Raw genomic sequence first — 21,673 nt, 5'->3', positions numbered from 1 at the left:
CTCCACCACCTGTTGCTACACACACAAATACACTATTCCACACTTTCCCACCCACATCAGCATTCGCCACACACCCTCTCTCGTGTGAGTAGTAACTTCTTCATACTTTAAGGTATTAGTTTACATGGCCATTGCACAATAAAGATAATATGGATGTTTTTTCCCCTTCTTTTACACATGTATGCTTTCTGATCTGCATTTTTCTGTTAAAGTACCTTCTCTAGTTGAAATATGAACATTGCTCCACATGGGCAATGATAGACATATGCAAGTATTACTGGTTTGAGACAATAAAACAATATTAGTTGGTTGAAATAAGTTGATTCCGTACAAAAAATATCACATTGACAGATATAGTTTTATTTTGACTGAAAAAGATCACAGAATTTGATGATGTCTTCAGGCGGTCATAGTGTGACTTCATCAAAAAACATTAGGGTCAAGTTAAGGGTGGGTTGACATACACCTGACCCAGTCTGTAGCAGGTGCATTGTTTGTTTTTTAAGTGCAAAGGCTCAAACAGCCCTTTAAAAACACGTCTACCTTTCCATCCATCATACCTCTTGTTACACACAGATGGAGATGCTTCATAGACCTCCTGAGGAAAAGCTCTACAATTAAAGAGCTGAAAGAAGTGATCGTCTGTTAGACCAGATGTAGGGTAAGTAAATTAATTTGTCAAGTTTCTCTTTACAAAAGTTCTGTCCAAAACAGGGAGATCTCAGTTGGTTTCTCATCAGCATGATCTCATTGCTCTAACATTTCTTCAGCTCCCAGATGTTGTATAGGAAAAAAGCTTTTTTGTGTGTTTTAGTCCAAGTGGTGACAGGTTCTGCCTGTAGTGCATATCGATGCAAACTCAGGCGTGCAATAATAAGTAGTGTTTTAACAGTTCCATCCAATAGAGAAAGGATCATAAAGGCAATGTAATAAGCTGTGAGACTATCACTGGGCCTTTTACACAGTGCTTGTTGCGAAAGAATAAAGACATAAATGAAAAGGTAGGAACACATATGTTACCAGATTAACAGATGCTTTTTTTAAGCCTCTTTCAGATCCTCAAGAAATGAAGATACAACATAGCCCCATCCCCATTTATTGGTCACAGTGATTTCATGCCTGCTTCAGAGACATGTTAGTGGCAGATAAACAGTCAGCCCGTCTTAATCTGCCTGCACTGCTTAAGTACTGTTTTCACCATGGCTGTGGTTAAGGTCTTCAGTTAATGTATTGGGGCTTCCTGTCAGGAAATTGAAGTGCTTGCTCTTAATCTCTGGACCACTTTGAGGCCCAACCATATGTAGTTCCAGTTAGGTCCGTGCCTTATAGACTCCTTCCTTAGTTGTGTTTCGTCAGTCACCATTAAGGCTGTACAAGTAAGTTAGAGGAACCATTCCCCAAATAAAACTTTGAGAAGTTCATATTTGATCTGTGCCTCTTGTTCTGTCCAAAGGTCAGATACATGGGTACTCAATTTATGGAATACTCTTTATGGACTCTTCCACCCTTACTAGGGTGTAACCAGGTTTTCCTGAAAAGCCAGGGTTAAATTCATCCCATATGAGCAGTGACCTGTGATGCACCACCTCCTGGCTGGCTACTTGCCACTCCTAAAGTCCGGGTGTCAAACAGGAAGCCCTGCTGTCCTCCACTGAGCACACCGAGGCTGTCTGTTAAAGTCCCGCTGGGAGAGGAGCCATGAAAGGGACTCTGGTGACTGGCGGTGGCAGCAGTGGGGATCTTATCGGGGCTAGCGGCAAGACGTGGTGAAGAGGGGAATGTGTAGCCATACAGGCCGTAGGGGGGGCTGTGAAGGCGCAGCCCAGCGTAACCTTGTGGGGTATGATTGGATAGATAGCCGAGCTGAGCTGCAGGGAGAGTGAGGGAGCGGAATCCTTCACCTTCATAACCAGGCGGACCTCTGGGAGGGGGGAACGGCTCGGGTGAGTTGCTGTAGCAGTGGAGGGGGTGTGTGGACCGACTACAGCTGTAGTCTGGTGGGCTCAGAGGGCAAACCTGGAAAGGCGACGAGCACGGGGATGTGGAGAGCAGATGAGCTGAAGTTCCAACACCTCCATGGGCTCCAGGGATTCCTAAAGAGCCAAAACGTTCATTAATGGACATAACTGGACAAATAACCTCTCAGTTAAAAAATGCCTCACAAAATAATTGAAATAATTTGTTCTTTTACATATTGTAATGATTCAACGAGTTTTGAATATATTCTATAGGGATTTTATGTGACTCACTGAACAACTTGTGAATAATTTTAAGGTGAAGGATGTTTTTACAAATGAAAATCTGTATTTTTCATTTCTATTCAGCCTCCAGATGAGTCCTTATTTTATCAAACCCTTTTTAACTTCAATGCCAGTTAAAAAGTATGAGGAACATCTGAAACTCAGTCAGATTGGACCTACTTTTCAAATCTTTCTGCATGACATCTGCTGAATTTACGGTAGTTCTTTAGCTCTTTGACTGGACCATTTTAACACCCTGATATGCATTGATTTAAACCCATCTGATGCAGCTCTGGTAGTATTTTTAGTGTTGCTGTCCTGCTAGAAACGGGAACATCAACACAGTCTCACCCTTTTTAACACCTCAAACTGATTTCCATCATCAGTGCATGGTACTGCCACCACCAGTTTCATGTTGTTGTTTTTTTGTCAGAGATGGCTTTCTTCTTGCTGCTCTTTCATCAATCAATCAATCAATCAATCAATCAATCAATCAATCAATCAATCAATCAATCAATCAATCAATCAATCAATCAATCAATCAACTTTATTGCAGACTACAATTTACAATGCAATCTAGATTTCAGTTTCAGTAAATGACTAATTTGTGAAATTGACATCTAATTTTTGCAATTATTTCTATTTTCAAGATACATTGATTAAAAATTGCTTTATAAGCTTTAAAGTCTTAACAACGTCCTTCCTGACCTGTCTTCTGTGTTCCTTGGTCTCAATGATGCTGTGTGTTCACTAATGTTCCCTAACATACCTCTGAAGCCTTCACAGGACATGTTGAATTCACAAATTACAACCGTTGGTTGGGCTTTAATTTATTGAGAGGTATAAACATAAGGAATGCAGGCTAGACTTTCCAGCTCTGTTTTAACAAGAAATAACAAACAAAAAAAACTAAAAAAAAAAAGTAAATTTTCATCAACTTCACAATCGTGTCTTACTTTTCCTGGAGGCATAGAGCTCCAAAAAAAAAATCTTGAAGCTTCTAATGAGATGTGGAACATTACAGGGGCTTTGGCTACATGTGTAAACTCTATAATCATCCTTTAGTTGAGCGTGTTGTCTGGTGTCGTTACCTTGCTTGGCCATCCCAGGAATGTCCTCGAATGTGAGCGTTCTCAGAGATGGACGCCAGAATGCGTAGGACTCCACCAAAGCCTCTAAACCCATCCTGTAACGCAAAAAAACGAATTCTTTGACTTAAACACATCAGGGTATGTCTTCCGCCCTCGTTCCCAAACGTCTCAGCACGCCTCTGTAGGTCATGCTACATGCCAACCACCTGGCGGCCATCTTAGTCGCCTGTGGGGCCTCCCTTGGCATCTCCATGGAGACGATAGGTAATGAGGAACATAAACGCCACATTGCGATTGGCTGCTGCCTGCCGGGTGCTTGGAGGTAATTGCTTTCACACGGCTTTTACGGGCAAATCAAGACGAAGGAGCAGGAAGCCGCAGCAGCGATTTATGAGGTGGGACTCCCCTTCCCCCTTCAATCTGAGACTCCCTCCCTCCTCTAGGTGGGGCAGAGGGTTGCTGTGGTGGTGTAATGCGAGTGGTCTGTTACCGCTCGTTAGCATGAGGATAAAAGTCCCCCCCCCACCCATCCCGCCCGCCCCACACGGGGTTGTAGCCTCAGTGATAATTTAGACAAGCTGCCCTGAGCAGTTCTGGGAGCTCCAAAACAGCCCATCATAGCTGAAGTTTATTTAGCAAACTGCTTAAGTCTTCCTGTAATATTTAAGGGGAGGGTTTTTTTCCACCTTCCTGACTTCAGCTTTTATAGGGTCAGCCGCCAAGGTCTCTGGGTTATCCAGCTCGCTGTTCTCTACCTTCCACCCTCTCCAACTTTCGGTCTCACACATTGCCTCTCCTTTTCCTTCTCCTCCTCTCTAATGATTTCTGCAAGTCCTCCTGGGAGTGGCTGTTTGGAGACTGCTGGAGTTTTACTGCCGTGTTGTTTTAATGCACTGTTTATATATGTTTAGAAAATGTGTTTATTCAGATTTTCCTCAGGACACTCTGGAGTTTTATTATTTTTGCGTTGAGGTCAACTGGAATCTGATGCTCCATTAAGTTTTGCAGTTAAAAGTTGCTTTTTCCTGTTGGACACATGCTCCCATCTTTTTTAAAGAGACAGTTAAAAGCCTTTCCTTCAGCGTGCATATTTCAATAACAACGCATATTATAAATGTGGTACAGCTTTGTTTTTTTTTTTTTACCATAATTTAAATCTAATTAATCTAAACTATTAAGAATTCAGTGTTTGAAGTAAAAAGATTGACATATGCAGAGCTTTTCTTTCCATGAAATCAGAATTAAATAAGAGGAAAAAAACCCAAGAAAGCCAAAACAGAAGGCAGTCATGCATATCATAGAACCCCCTCCTAATGGACTAAATAGTGTGCAAATCTCTGGGGTTAAAGTAAACTCACCGGTTTCTGCCAGAGTCTCTGAAGCCTTTGGCAAATGGGTTTCTGTCAATTTTCAGCCTTGTAATCTGAAAAAACAAAACAAAACAAATTATTTCCCTGAAGATCTGTCCACCGTAATATAAATTGTATAATGAAAGTTTTCTTTTAAACAACTAAAATTACTTATCTCTCTGCAATCACTCAGTCAGCTCTGAAAATAAATAAATTTTTGCTTCTAAGAGGTTTTTTTTTTAGTTCTGATTCTGCATGGAGCTCTGAAGCGGCTTCTCAGACTGTGGGTGGTGTTTAAGGTCCAACTCTTTGACCCTCATCAGAAGAGACTTTTATAGGCGTCGTCACCATGTTCTGACTTCAGCCGTAGTGCATTTGGAGCTGACCGACTTTGGCTAACCCTCAGACTTTAAAGCTTTGCATTCCCCCATTTTAAACGTTCTCTTTACTGGACAGTTTCTAGAAAACTGTGCTGTACAGCCAGTCCAGTAATACAAAATATAATGTTTAAACACATTCAGAAACACATCATGTATTTTAACCAACAGCGAAGAAGGGATTTATCTTCACATTTAATAATTACAAGTTAATTGAGACACGCTTTTACATCATTCCGTTCCAACTTTTCAAATTGAATTTTACATGCCAGAAAGTGGAGTTTACACCAGCTGCCCCTCCTACACCTGTTGCCGCACATTGCAGGTCAGCTGGTGGGAAGGGGGCTTCTATGTCTCTTTCTCTTGCAGAAAAGAAACGTGGCTTTTTACTTAGACGGTCAATTATCACTCTTCTTCAGCTAACAGAGATTTAAAACTAAAGCTGACGGGTTTAAACAAAGCATTTTACAACAACCCAAACTGCAAACGTTCACACAAACCTTTCATACTCTCACTGTGTGTTATCTCAGACCAACAATATATCTGTTGCTACACTTAGGCTTCGGTTGGCAGAGGCATCTAGTCGTATTAAAGCTGCAACTCCAGCAGCAGGCGAGCAAAACGCGGGGTTCTGCTTCAGGCTGTCATTTATGTGACGGCATCAAAGGCGGTATGTTTCTTTCCTCTCCCAGGCCAACTTGTTATTTGGAGCTGAACCTAGCAGTCTCCCAATCAGCTGATAAATCAGAATGATAAGGCACGGAGCCTCCACCAACACTGATAAACTTAACAACGGTTCTTTGTGAAAGTTTAGATGGTCCATATCTTCAGAGTTTTACACGAATGCAACCGTTTCTAAAACCAGCTATAACAGGAGGTCTGTCTAGCAGGCCGTTAGAGTTCAACCACTTTGTCCACTGAAAAGTCTGACCTATCCCTTTAAACAGCCAGTATGAGCTAGTAAGCACACTTAGAGTTGTAGTACTTTGTGCTTTCCTGAGAAGCACGACTAACATTAGTGGAAGTTTATTTCATATTTTTGTTTAACTTTTTATATTAAAAAGGCAATAAATAAATGTTAAAGACAACATCATAGTAAGAGAAGTTATCTATATGTTATTTTAATGACTTAAATGATGATTCTCATAAAGTTAGAGCCTCTTACATCTCATTTTTGTCATCAAAAGTTGCTAAAGAATCATAAAGTTTGCAAGTATAGATCTATGTCAGATCACTGGTGTGGTAAAATTAAATGAAAATGCATTTTTAGGGTTAACCAGTTATTATGAGTTTCTGAACCACTTCCTGTCAGAAATGCATAATTATAAAAGCTAGCTGTGCTGGATTCGATGTAATCGGTTTGTTCTACCTGTTGGTTTTGATAGGCTGTCACAGTCGTGAAGACGGTCTCGGGGAAGGCGAAGGTCCGAGTTCCCTCCCCCACAGGGACGGCTCTAACTGGAGATAGCTCCTCTCCAAACTCCTTGTGGATGACATGGACCCGTGGCTGGTACTTGTGCATGGAGTGCAGAATGATCTGAGCAAAGAGGGGGGAAAGAAAGTTACACGCCAAGAATGTTATCATGCCAAAAGCACTAAAGTAAGAATAATAAAGGATGATATAATGGAAAATAATAATAATAATAATTTCTCGTTTTTATAACAAACAGTCTCAGATGAAGGTATACTGAAAACTATAAATTAATATGCATAAATGGAATAGTTGAAAAAATAGTCTCGTACATGTCCCTGGTCGTCCAGCTCGTTATTGGTCAGTTTGAGTTTGTCAAAGCTGACGACTTGACGCATCCAAGTTTCTCCAGAAGCTGGAGAGTCCGGGTGGATGTAAACTCTCGGGGGAACCGGGGAGTCCGCGTTCCCTGCTACCATCCACTTGGAGCTGTGATACACATACCTTCACAATCCAAACACATAGACACACATTTTAATCAAGACCTCCATTTTTCTGAGCTTTTTCCATCATATGTTACAAAATACACCTGTATGTTACTAAGGAAAAAATTAATAAATGCCGCTTAGAATCTAATAAATATTAAATTTTTGCAAGCATATATTAAAGCAGGAAATTTCCTTTGCAGTTTTTTAACAATATGTATGCTAATGATTTCTCATTAAAATCAAAACTAATAAAGGAAAGCTGAAAAGATATAGCTTAACTACTGCATAATGACCAGAGACTTGCTTTATTGTCATGTCTTGTACAGTATTGCAAACTTTAGACAGAACACCAACTTAACACTGCTTTTATACCTTAGTGTTTTTCTCTTAGGTCATTATTCAAGTAATATATTTCACTATTTTAATTATAAATTTAAACAAAGAGTAGAGCCACACCTACTTTAATTCTTAGATGCATTAAGTACTCTGATACCAACTGGGGATAATAAGAGCTAGAATTAATTGGTAAACTCATATTTGGTATTTTTTGGTTAAACTGAATTAAACTGAATTTAATTACACCAAAATAAATAATGCAAATTGATAATCAAATGCTTAATATTAAGTGGTGAAGAACACTGACTTGCAGACTATTCTGGACTCTTTAAGGAAATGAAAATAAAAGATAAAATGAGGATAAAATATGCACATTTGTGCAGAAAAGTCTGAATATCTTGGGCACAACAGCCTTCTTAGAAACATTTCTTCCAAGATTTCACTCATCACTCCAGCACGCAGCTAAAAGCGTATTCACACATAAACGGCTTGTGAAAGTGTGGAATGGCAGGGCCTGTAGCACGCAAAGCCTTGGCTCTGCGCTGACTCTGCTGCATGAGGACTTTTGTTGGTTTGACCCTCCGGGTTAGGGAGGTGAGGCGTCCAAAAGGCCCTTTATTCCAAACGGGACGTCAAAACCACCGTGACAAAAAACCTGCTGCCAAGCGCCATTTGTAGAGAAGCAGAAGGGAAAAGCTGGACCTGCACAGCTGAACAATCTTTGATTTGTCCCCGCAATGCTTTTTACAGGGAGTCTAAATTAAACCCACTTATCTATAACAGTCCCAATTACAGGGTCAGATTAAAGGCATGATTTAGGGGCCACGTGGGGTCCTACTGCACGCAAGGTAACGCATTGCATTGGTTATTACCTGTATCGTTTGTTATCCACGGGGATTATGTCCATTGCAATGTAATACTGCTGATGGGGGTCCAGGCCTGTAATCTTTACGCGCATTGCAGGGAACATCCGCCTGGAAGAAAAAATAAAACATAATCAGTTTCCAGATAATAGTTATCCTCCTATAATACTAATGAAAAAAATAATAATATTATTGATAAAAATAATGTTTACATTTTGTACGTTTTCAACTCCTTGCCTACTGCTAATTTAAAGGTTATTCTGGGCCCTCTTTAAGATGAAATTTTAAATCTATATTATTTCCTGAATAAATGAAGGAATAAAATCATAAAGTATTTTCCTCTTGATTTATATTGTTTAAAAAAACCGAATAATTATGTGTTCATGGTCCTATTTTACTGTCTTATTGCCATTGTTTAATAACTTCTAATAATAACATCTTTTTAAAATTATTTATCCTGCTATTAATTATACTAAAATATGACTTTTTTTGTTTATTTTAATTTAGCTTATTGGGGGAAACCCCAATGAGAGCTCTCCTCTTACCGTCCAGCCTTGGTGATGATCATCTCGGTGCCGATCTCGTGGAACCGCTTCCACAGATCTGATCCCTGCAGCTCCACGCGAGTTTCCTCCCCGCTCCCGGCTCCGGGGGCCCCGCACACTGCAGCTGCGGGCTGCGGGCTCTCCAGTAGCGCGTCCTCGCTCTCCGCTGCACCGTGACAAGAATTATCACGATTTGGTTGATTAAAATCACGCATTTAAGTCAGCCATTATTCACTTAAAACATAAAAGCACACGATTTAAAAGGTTTATTCTTCTTCCTTATAATTTATAGTAGTATTTTGTAATTGTAATAGGCCTGCATGTTGTCAGAATTAAAGCGAGGGAAAGATGTCGTTTATTTTACTGCATGCTGGAAAAAAAAAGCAACACATTAAATTTTTATAAAATATTACAATATAATATAATATAATATAATATAATATAATATAATATAATATAATATAATATAATATAATATAATATAATATAATATAATATAATGTAAATTGCATTTTTTCGCTGTTATTCTATGGCTTTATTTGTATTTTTAGGCCGATCTCCTTATTTATTCCTGTTATTATTTGGGTTAAACGCCGGGTTCTCTAAGTGGTGCTAATTGAACTTAAGCAGTTTAGACATTGTCTCAATAAGAAGCCAAACATTCCTCTGCCAAGTCCATGTTAACTTCGCTGTGCATTTAAATTCCAGTTTCTGCTTCCTGCAGGCCTGCACTATTCTTTCCATTGCATTGTCCAGCCTTTATACCCTGCTAATTGGCGTGTTTATGATAGCTGCATATCCCATAAATGCTGTCATATTAGTCACACACAAAGGATTCCTAATTAGTAGACCAAGCTGGTTAGTGTCATATATTCGAGTTTGACACGTTGCATGCGTCTCTGCCTTTATATCTATGGTGATGATTATTTCCCCCTTAACAAAGTCTGCATCTCTATCCCCTATGGCTAAATAAGAATTTTAGAAATTGGCTATAATTATTAAAATTATTATTGGTATTATTGATTGCTTACGGGATCCGTCGCTTGTGCATCCAGCCTCGCTGCCCCGGTCGCTGCTACAGGCTCTGTTGCCTCTCAGCGCAGGACTCCCGGTTAAAACTGAAACATCATTTTCACCCTCATAGCCTCCGGGGGAAACCGCGGCATCGTCTTCGCTCGTCTTGCGTCGCTTTTCAGCTCCGATCAGCGCCTCTACGGAGAAGGCGTGCGCCTTGACGCTCAGCGCGCACGGAGATCTTCGCTTCTCAGCCATTCCTTTCCTTCTCAGCGGGGAGAGGCACAGATTGCGCGGCGATCTTCCAGGGAGGAGGAAAAGTTCAAACTCACAGTCAGTCAGAGCGAAGCATCTACGGGTGAGGGACAGATTTCCGTTTTGGTACCGAGATGGAGCCGAGCTCTGACAGCGTCTCCGTTATCCGTACAGGTTCAGCGCTGACTTTTTGGGAAGTGTCAACAACCGAGCTTAGAGGGGCTCCAGAGCGAGGGAGCTGTCAATCCAGCCGCAGGCCGACCAATCACAAGCGATCACGGCCCCCAGGAACCTTTCTGCTGTCCCGCCCGCTGTGGGGGCCGCTAGTGCCGCCTTTTGTGGTCAAATCATGATCAGAGCCGGTAAATGAATCATGTCCTCAGGCCGAAGGGATCTACAAGAGCTTCCCTCTGAGGGATTGAGCGCATTTTCACACCCGACATGCTTTGCATATCTGTTCATTAGGCTTCCTGCAGCACTGTGCTCACATGCGAACTGCAACCGCATCAGAAACATATGGCTTCATGCAGTCCAGACGAAGAGATTAAATATATTTAATTACATGTGAACAGTTCAAAAAGTGGCAAATATTCAGTTTTAACAGAGGAAAAAAATACATTTAGAACTATTAATCCCAGTTATAGGAACTGTTACAAAATAATATATGAGCTATGAGCGTCACATTGTTAATTAAGTATAAACGTAAGAGGAGAAATGGACTGCAACATAAAAAAAACGCTGTGTGACCTAATACATATAGACCAATCAATGTAAACGCAAAATAACATATCACCTTCAATTAAACAAATCTGAATAAGAATATTTCCATTAAATAAATGTGTTTTATATTATTATTATTATTATTATTATTATTATTATTATTATTATTATTATTATTATTATTATTATTATTATTATTATTATCATGTCGGAAGCAGTCATCATACCTCTTGCCCAATGAGTGAAGAACGTTAACCCCCTGACCCCACCTTTCCTCTGGATAAATCTATTAATAATAATCACAGTAACTAACATAAATAAACAGATCTAACAGGTTATAGGGCTTACTTTCTATGCACTATAACAAGAATGTTTAAACGTGTTAATTTTAGCTGATTAAAACTTTTTAAATGCATAAAAAATCACTTAGTAAGTGTAGGTCGCTAAAATTTGGGTTAAGTTTTTTGTTCAGCTATTCTTCTCATTCTTGATGTCCATCAGGCAGAAATAGACATACTGAAAAAGTTTAAACGTAAGCGGAAGGAATATTTTACTTTAGAAAACGAAATAAGAAACAAACAAATAAATTAATTAATTAATAAAAACGTTGGGGAAAAATGTGGAGAAAGTTTTGTGTTTGATTCCAGCTTTTTAGCCTTTTGGTGACAATGCTATGGAGTTAAATTTCCAATTAAACATGCTGCTCAGAGAAATCGTTAAGTCCTAAAGCTAAATAAATCAAGTAAGATTGTTTTCCAGCACAACTCAGATCTGTAAATCATCTTCCAAATAAAAGCAAATTTAAAAAATAGTGTTTTGGGCCTACTTACTTATTTGGTTATTTAAGCAGTAGTCTCACATAATAATACCAGAATCTACGGAAAAGAAAATATTGTTACAGAAATCTAATTTGTTTAAATCCAACTGCTTGTGTACTGCGACTTAAAAATGTTACAAACACACTTGTAGAAAATCTAAAGGTTTTATTCCAAATAACTACATATTTAGCTGCGACCTAAATTTGATTTTAGATCATATAAAATTAGAACTTAGAGTAATTCACCAAATGAAATGTGTTTTCTTTATGAGCTCCAGGTTTTCTCCTTCCTTTTCCACGGAATCCCCTCTTTATGAGCAATGGATGGTGTGCGTGAAAGCTGTGGGATATGACAGTAAAAAGAAGTCGCGCGGACTGGCGCGCGTGGGTTGCCATGCACGTGCGTATTTTCCCAACCAGAACCTGCAAATTCTCTCCTAACTGATCGCAGAGCAGCTTGTTTCTCTCAGAGGCCGCTGATCAACCTGTTAACTTGTTACAGCCTCCTTAAACTCGGAGAGATTATGGAATTTAAAAATCGAAAATATAATTCACACCAGGATTGAGCTACATTTTTTTCCTTTCCACTCAGTTGGATTCGGACTGCTAAAACTCCAAATAAAGCTCCATCCTTCCCTTCAGTTCACCCGTTGAGTTCTTGTTTAAATAAACAACACGTCCTCAGCGTTTATTGGCATAAATTAGGACCAAATAAGTAAAGACGTCTATGGAGAAGCGCAGTGCACATAATCCAAGGGGATTATCTTGCTTTCAGTCCTAAGGGGCATCAGAAAAAAATACAAAAAACAACTCTTAAAAAAAAAAAAAATACTTTAAAAGATGTTTAGGATTTAACAGAATCCGATATTAAATTAAATCGCTTGCACATTTTTTTCTTTATCCATATATATTTTGCATTTCACTAAAGGGTGAAGATAAATAGGCCTATCCGAGGAGAACATTATAGAGGTAACAGTCTCCAAATTTTAGAGGTGCTTTATATTAAACAATGCAAAGTGTTTATTATTGGGGGTCGGTCTTTAGACAATTGTGGAAAAAAAAAAAAAAATCAGATTAGAATCAGACTCAGATCGAAAATAACATGAATTAAATACAGCCCATACATAAGAAACAATTATATATTTCATTTACCTACAATGCAAAAACAGTCTACAAATAAGTCGACATTTCTTAAATTAAGTGTATTTACTCTTAATTTGAGTAGGTAAATAAGATGATTTGCCAAAGGAATTATTTTTTTTACTTTTAAAATAAGATAATATGCACTTGAAATAAGACAATGTAGTTTTTTTTTTCTTATTTTAAATATAAATTGTCTTGTTCCATTGGCATTGGCAAGTATCTCACATACCTCCTCAATTCAAGAACAAATGCACTTATAGTAAGAAACAATGGCTTATCTAGATTTTGATTTTTTTTAGTGTATTATTTTATTTTGAAAGTAGTTACAGTTTAAAAATAAAATATTTGATGTTAACTATTTGTTGAAATTGTATAAAATAGGCCTTTTGAAAAAATATATTACAAAACAACTTCAGAACCGTCGATTCATAGGTTAGAGGTTCAGGTTCATTAGAATTAGTGCTCTTTACCACATTCTTTCCCCTACTACATAACAATGTGTTCCAGTTCTATTAAAATATATAACCCTTTATTGATTTAATATTTTGACTCATTAAAAACCAAACATATGAACTCGACTGTTCTCTGTGGGGCACCACACAATGAGAATAATAAGAGGATTGGTTCAGCCACATCCTATGATAACATAACCAAACTCATCCACTACACAAAAAAGGGGTCGTTAATGTTGCTAAAATAAAATATAAAAAAGAAAACAATATTAATAGGCTTCTGAACCCACATGTAATGATTTATCCTCGAAGTTTTAGGTCTGGAGGCTTATTTTAAAGCTGTTTTTGCCCATGTTTCTTTTTCATCCTTTAAGTCTACATAGCTTTGTTTAAACAAATACAAACATAATGCAAATCTTTTGAAAAATGTATGTGAAGGATGTTGCAAAAATTGCCGTAAAAACTTGAAAAGGTGCAAAAATTTTAAACAGCTAAAACATAGATCATAACTATAATACATAAAAAACATAATAGGCCTTTAGACATAATTATAAACAACTGATATTTGATTCCAAATATGGTGAAAGTCTCTTAAACTCTATTCAGGCTACTTATGTGTAGGATGGATTAGGAGACCTGGATTATATAATTCAACAGAATATGCTACTATTTCAAAGCATTTTAAAATTGTGATATTTTCCTCTTCGCTGTTACTTTATATTTATCTCAGTTTTCAGGTCTCTCTCTAAATGGTGCGTTTTTTTTTTTTTTGTTTGTTAAGTTTTTTGTTTTTTACTGTCATCAGTTGTGTCATACCAAGAGCAAAAAACCTCTATATTAAAGCTCTTATTGCCATTTTGTATTAAAAGTTTAGACCTTAATTTAGAAATCAGTCAAAAAGACTCCTTCATTAGTGATATGGTTATGTCATAAAAACAGATCATTTATCCTGATTTATTTGGTTCAGTTGTTAATTTTCTAAATAGCAGGTGCTTCCTGGCCTCGTGACGTTTACAAAGACTTAGCCAATCAGAGAAGGCTACGTCTGCATGTGTGTTGAAACAAACTGAAATGTTTTGTCAGTCCGGATCAGTAACCTAAGGCATACTGAATAGGCTGTTTATTAAAAACCTTTGACATAATTACCTGGGAGCTTTGAAGAGGGAATTTGAGCAGCCTACAAGTGGCTGGGCAGGGGAGTCTGGGTAATACATTGTTAACAGTTATTTAGCGCGTGCTAATGGGCACGTGGAGCACTGCCACAACTTTAATTGCGGAAGTGTCATTAGGAGTAGGTGTGTGTGAGTGGGGGACACTATACAGTAATGGCTCACAGAGTGTTTGACAGTTTTTGGAAAGTAAAACTGTCCTCATACTGTTTTACCGAGGAGAGGTTGGGTTAATACAGCTAAGGCGTTAAAGACCTGAACTTTGCAATGATTATCTGTGCTGTTTTCCATATCCAGCTATCCAACTTCCTTTATTCTATAGAACAGGGGCGGATTTAGGAAATTTGGGGCTCTAAGCAAAGACAGGCAGGGGGCCTTCTGAATTGAGAAGACAGCACATAAAACAGACCCATTATACAGATACAGAAATTTTAATAGACATACATTATTTGTTCTATATTTTGACCCTCTCTTCTTGTTTTTTCTTGTTGTTTTCCTCTATATGTTTTGTACTCAGCTGATTTTTCATGCTGTCTCAAAAGGGATGAAAGATTTTTTCCGAGCACTAAACTCACTTAGCCGACTGCTCCTTCCTGTGTTTCCAAAAAGGCGACGGCAAAAGTAAATAAAGTCCTTCTTTTCACTGTAGGCAAGCCATCTGCTTATCTGTTCTCCATTTTTCATTTAGATGAAATAATAGCTGCATGAATCATGACCGCAGACAAGACAGAGGAGAGCAGGAGGCGGGGTTACCAATCTACTCACTCTGGAGAGCAGAGTTAGCTGCTTTTATGTTGTCGCCAAAATCTCCGGTAGCAAAAAAAGTCGCTAGATTTGGCACTAGGAACGTTTCTGAAATATATGCTAGAGGGGTCTGAAAAGTCACTAATTATGGTGACAAAAGCACTAAGTTTGCAACACTGCCCTTCGCATAATTTAATTTCAAATGGTTTGCCTGTTTGGACCTTTCTAAACATGTATATCAAATTGACTGATCCAATGTGGTGGACACTGAAGGGGGGGATTGTGCTGAGACACACTTAAGCATTCTGATGGCAAAAGATTTTTATCAAAACCTATTAATGTGCACAAATAAGGAATAGTTGTATTAACCATACATGTAAACAGAGTTTTATGGGGCCCCCAGGAACTTGGGGCCCTAGGCTACTGCCTAGTATTGCCTAATGGTAAATCCCCCCCCTGTGTCCAGGAGACCTGAAATTCTCAATAAATCCCTGCACAATATCTGGCTCACAGTGAAATCCTACTTTCACCACAAGTCACTATAAATCTGGGGTGTGTATCCAAAATCCTTGAGTGTACAGAATAAAATCGTTTCTTATTATCCTTTGCAAAAGGGTTCAAAATCTCCAGACTGGATGGAGAGTGGGTTTTAATATTAGGGTGGGTTTTAGTTTTGTTAGGATTATTTTTATTGAAGTGTGAGTGTGTTAAACCCTAACAATGACTGCCTGTTATGTATCAAAACTAACGTTTACCCAACTAGTTTATCTAATTAGGACAGTTATTCTGTCAGGATTTATAGTTATGATGTTCATGATGTACATATAAGAGATTTGGGAATGAAATGAAGGCACAGACAGAGTTGATCTTTCTTAACAGCGAGTTCTCTGAGCTTTTATCAGGGACACTGTGTTATAGTTTGATATGGCTGGAGCCATGGATGTCTCCTCATTCACAAACATCTATGATGTAATGATGTGATGATGTGGCATACTGGAGTTGTATAAAATGCTTCTTTGACTGTGATTCAGGGTCGACTTCAACGGGTAGAGAGCCCGGTTGGTAAGCGCTGCCATCTGTAATTCTAAAACACGGATTTTATCTAAACAATATACAAGTTTAGTATCATTGTCTGTCACTCCAGCCTCAAAGTAACATATTTTCTTTTAAGTGTTCCTGTATCTAGCTTCATCCATTTCCCCTTTTTCTTTTTCTTGTTCTTTTTTACTGAGGTATCCTTTTTTTTTTTTTTTTTTTTTTTTTACCAGTTCTGCATTTAGACTAACTGGACTCTAACTTCAACTTACAACTAGGACCCTGTTTACTTGAACATGTAAAAATAAAAAAAATAAAACAAAAAGTGTAGTGCGGTTAATAAAAACATGAATGAATATTCAGTACAATCCACTTTTCTTGCTTACTGTATGGAAGTCTGGGTGAACATAGACTGGAAATCTTTATGTATATTAGGAAAAAAAAAGAGGTCAGAGTGAGGGATCACACCTGTATTTAAAAAAAAAAGATTTAAGTAATTTAATACTTAATACCATTCAAGACACCATTATTTCTGTTCAGGCAAAAATATATGATTTTTAGGCAATATCGAAAAAAGTTTGTTGACAGGAATGTATATATGAGAACTGGATAAAAATAGATTACATACAACTTTCGAATTTCTACAAGAAAGGGGGCTTTGTATTTCAGGTTTTGAGGAAGATCTGTCGAATAATTAGCATTATTAATGTATTATATTTTGATGTAAATAAAGTTATATTATTTTATAGACATTTATAAAACAAAAGATTTTTTCACAGATATATAGCTAAAGATTCTGAAGTTCTTTGCATATTCCCTGTTATATGACATCTAATATTGATTTTAAATTTCCAAAACAATTTTGACTTTTTATTTATACCACAGATTTGAAACCACCTAATTTTGACATGTTGATAGACTTTTTTTTTTTTTTAACCATATGTTCAGTTAACCTCCACATGGCCACAGCAGGCTGAGCAGATGGAGAAGAACTTTGGAATAAGGAAGTTTGTGCTCAAATCTCATCAGATTTTGCACCACATTATAACTATTTATTGTGTTTCTGTGAATAAACTCTGATCGGGCAGAAGAGCCAAACTGAACTTAAATTAAAAGTACAATGCAGATATTTTACCCCACCATTGTTTTGATAAGTTTGGAAGCTTGCTTGTACAAATACCATTGTGGCAGGACTTTACTGCTGCATGGGAAAGAGTCTACTTCTACTTCCATGAATGGATCAGTTCAATAAATGCAACTTGCTTTTCACTTCTGTGTGATGGCAAACTCCCTTTCTAGCATATTACTGCCACCTAAAGGGCTGGTAGTTAGATGCTTGAAGACAGTAAGTGTCTTGAAAGCTTTCTGTGAGGAAATGTGACCAAAATTGATTGGATCCACAATTTGAAAATTGCATTTGGTAAAACTGCAATTAAATTACAAATAAAATTAATAGCCCAGCCATAATTCTTACAGTTTTAGGTCACATTTTGTATAACTTAACTCCTCTTTACAAATGTATGCTACCTTTTGTTAATCTATCTCATAAGATCCCAATACAATTTAGTAAAGTTTGGTTTTTTTTTTAGCAAAGAAAAAAAAAAAAGTAATTAGGGTACTTGTAAAGTACGCCTACAGTCTCTCATCAGCCTTAATAAATGTTATGCTTGAAATGTGGTATTAAATGACATGCATGCTTAGTGATTTATTAATGACATTTATTTACTTGTTTTAATTAGCATAGGTCTGCTCATCACTCTGTATTTATTCTCCTCAATGCATTTCAAGGTCAACTTGTGCTCCAGCTATAGTTGTTTTGTAACAGTTATTGTTATTTATTTCTTATATTATGTGCAAATGGTGGTGACAGTGATTTTTTTTATTTTTTTTTTAAGCATATGCACTGATCAATGGCACTTTTTAAAATTTCGTTGTTCTTTTGACAATGACAATAAAGATAAATTGAATTGAAATTGTAAGCTAGACAAACCGCTTGGCGTGGTTTATTTCAGTTCCAGTGTGAAACTGCTGGATCAGTACTGGTTTCTAGCCCTTACAGCTCAATGATGGCCAGACCCAAGCATCTTCCACACCATTAGTCTTACACTACCAAAACTAAAGAGCACTTAGCAAGAGTCTGTCATTGACTGTAAATAAGAATCCCAATGTACAGGCCAGAAATGGATGTCTAGACAGGATAACATGAGCTGGACAGAAAGCTGATTTATGAGAGGAACAGCAGACAGGTCCAGTGTTTTACAGTGTATGGAGAAATACGCAGAAGCAAAGACGCAGACTTCGAAATAGAAGTTACGATGTGTTGACTTGGCTTTCTGTTCCTCACATCCTAATTCAAGCAGAGATAATGTAAAATCATTCTTACTGGCTGGATCTCTGTTTTCTTATTTTTTTTCTCCCTCAGCGTAGTAGTTATTTTCCACCTTAAAAAAAAACTTGTTAAGGTAGTCGAGGCATGCAGTCCAAATCATTTCTCCCGGAACACAAAACATTAGAATTCAGTCTTTGGCAGACAGAGAAATTATTTTATTTATATATGTATTACTTTTTTCAGTTTCCAGAACTCAGCTAACATCATCATGGGTATAAATGTTGCACTATATGCATGTTATCTTGCCACAGATAACCTTGAATTACATCATAAACAGACATTTACCTTAGGTCAGTGACATATTTTCTTGTTTATTATATCTTTATTCTTTCACACCCATGGATAAAGAAATAGTCACAGGCTACTAATTAGATTCCCCTTAACATTCTAAATATAAAATATATATTTTTTTCTTTTAAGAAAAATTTAGGCTTAAAATTTTGCTTTTTTATTAAGCTTATAGTTAGTTCTGCTTCACTCTATCTCTATTCTAAGATTCTGCAGGATTTCCTAGTTTACTTTTCTGTTCTCTCTACTTTTTTACATCAAAATGACAATCTGGTCCGTTCCTGTTTGGTAGCGGCACCATCCTGGAGAGATATATCAGCTGGGCTGCTGCCATCAATGCCATAAATCATAGAGGATAGAATTGTGCCTCTTTTCAGTGCGTGGTCCTGTTTTTCTCCTGGATTTAACTGTTGGCCCAACTTTAAATTTGACTTTCAACAGGTGCTCCCTTTCATCCCTTTGGGGTGAAGGCTGGACTAGAGCTCGTCGACTTAACTATTTCTTTCTCAGACAGAGCCAACTGTGGAGCTAGTTTACAGTTATATTTTCAAACAAAAGGTATTTATAGATCAGTGCTTCTAAATTAATTTTGAATGTCTGCTTCTGTCTCCTTGAACCCCAGTCTCACCTCAGCAGATGGCTGTTCACACTGAGCCTGGTTCTGCTGGTTTCTTCCAGTTAAAAGGGAGTTTTTCTTCCCACTATTGCTGCATGCATGCTTGGTGTGAGGGGTCGCTGTAGAGCCAGTGAGTTGATGCAATCAGCTAGTTTTCCTAAAATAGAAAACTATGACCTGATCTGACTGTAGGATCTAGTTGAATTGTCTCTGTAAAGTACCTTAATTAGACATGTGTTTTAAATTTGTTCTAGTAAGTAAGGTTCATTTATATAGAACCCTTTCTCAGACAAGTGTCACAAAGTGCTGTACAATATAAGGCATAAAAGACAAAGCAGCACAGTATAAGATATATTTAGGCAAAATAAATGCAATTATAGCATGAGGCATAAAAGTATTTTATAGAATAAGTATTGAACTTATTCTATATTCATATAGGTGTTGATAGGGATGCTCATTTTGGTCCGTCCATCCATCCATCCATCCATCCATCCATCCATCCATCCATCCATCCATCCATCCATCCATCCATCCATCCATCCATCCATCCATCCATCCATCCATCCATCCATCCATCCATCCATCCATCCGTCCAGTATCCAGTATTCAAGGCGAACAAACAGAGATGTTTATTGAAAACTGAGCCGGAGTGAGTAGCACCGGCATCTAAGGCAGGAAACTCTGCGAGTGGAGACAACAGGTTAGTGACCACGCCTTTCTTGAAGTGGATGATAACAAAGGTGTGAGTTGAAAACCTGGTCTTATAGTTCAGTCTGAGCACAGAAGGTGAGGAGGATTCCAGCCGACTGGCTGCCATTGCGGCATGGCTTTCGCCGCTCAGAGAGTCCCAGATGCTGATGTGTCCTTGGTCAAAAGACAGGCAGGGCATCAGAACCGAGCAGACAAAGGTAGGCAGGATAATCTAGAGCAGTGTTTTTCAACTCTGGTCCTCAAGGCACACTGCCCTGCATGTTTTAGATGTTTCCCAGCTTTCACACACCTGTTATCAATTGATAGCAGATTATCAGGCTTTGCTGAACTGCAATCATCTGAATCAGGTGTGCTGAAGCTCAGAAACATCCAAAACATGCAGAGCAGTGTGCCTTGAGGACCAGGGATGAAAAACACTGATCTAGAGGGTGAAGCCAAAGCTGATGTTGGGGGCATGCTCAGTAATCAGAACCACAAGGTCAGAGATCCACTGGGGTGCCAAGGAAGAATTCAGTACAGAGTCGGGTAACAGTTCCAGGTACGATACACAAACAGGCTGGGATCCGGCAGGTGTCAGAAGACAGGTCAGCAAACAGATCAGATGGGGACAGGCAGGCTCAGAGGTCGAGAGGCAGAACAGGTCATGATCAGGTAATCAGAAAGACAGAAATGCTAGAATAATTTTCACAAATGGCTTAAAATAATCTGGCACTGATGACTGGTCTAAAGGCTGGTTAAATAGAGACTGGTACAGGTGCATCTGATAAGCAGGTAATGAGAACTGAGCGGAGGCAACCAGGTATGTGAAATGAGTAATCAGACCAGACACCAGTGCCAAGATCATGACATTATTTTGTTTATTATCATTTTATGTTATTATTGATTCTTGGGTTCAAATCATCTGCTCAAACAATAGGTCATCAAAGGATGTTTAACATTATGAGCTCAGATTGGTTAACAGTGTGAGCTCCGATAAAACAGATGTAATGTTAACCGATACTTCATTGAGTTTTGAGTTAACGGCCAACACTGTCTAATTAAATCAAATGGAAAAAGTTAGCTTTACACTGATTTAGGTAGTACAGTTTACATAATTGTCAAGAAGAAGCATGGTCACTTCATATAATATCCCTTTTAAAATCTTTTTTGCTGCTTTGTAGTCTTTTAAGTTCTTTTTTTTGCATTCTTAGTGATGGTGAAACCGTTTTGTGTGCTTCTGCACATGTATAGTGCAGCATTGTGCTGCAGTAGTGCAGACTTTCAGTTGTTGGGTCTCCAAATGATCTTTACCACTGCCTCTCAACCACACAGAACTGTGAGCTTTTAAAAAGGCGCTGTTATTCCGCGCCGCACCTTAGTATTTTATCCCCTGCCGACATCTGTATTTTTACGATGGAAGACTTTCAATGCACTTCACAAGCCTTATGTACCAGTATAAACAAATATAAAAGTTATTTGCTTATAAATAATATGTAAATAGACATATTAACACCTATGTAAATGCAGTCATCTGTTTTTGGCAGTAAAATGCTTAATTGTTCACAATTCCTTTAACCCAAACCAAAAATTCATTTTGAAAATATTTAAGAAATGCTCAAATGGTTATAGATGTTGTAAACC

The 21,673-nt window shown here is 38.0% G+C and overlaps 1 protein-coding gene across 1 annotated transcript; it reads right to left on the bottom strand.

The window, feature by feature from the left end:
• Positions 1-339: 339 nt before the first annotated feature.
• Positions 340-10,305, bottom strand: tbx18 (T-box transcription factor 18). The gene is made up of 8 exons (XM_038286090.1): positions 9,732-10,305; positions 8,701-8,866; positions 8,165-8,266; positions 6,801-6,972; positions 6,427-6,594; positions 4,690-4,754; positions 3,332-3,426; positions 340-2,093 (listed from the first exon to the last, which is right to left on the bottom strand). Exons 1-8 carry the CDS (start codon positions 9,970-9,972, stop codon positions 1,552-1,554), a joined length of 1,551 nt encoding a protein of 516 aa, XP_038142018.1. The 5' UTR covers positions 9,973-10,305; the 3' UTR covers positions 340-1,551.
• Between the last annotated feature and the right edge of the window lie 11,368 nt (positions 10,306-21,673).

Source organism: Cyprinodon tularosa, unplaced genomic scaffold (assembly GCF_016077235.1).
Source record: "Cyprinodon tularosa strain WSP-4 unplaced genomic scaffold, ASM1607723v1 ctg22, whole genome shotgun sequence".
Taxonomy (NCBI): Eukaryota; Metazoa; Chordata; class Actinopteri; order Cyprinodontiformes; family Cyprinodontidae; genus Cyprinodon; species Cyprinodon tularosa.
Note: the sequence above shows the minus strand (reverse complement) of the source record. Positions and strands in the feature narration are given on the sequence as shown.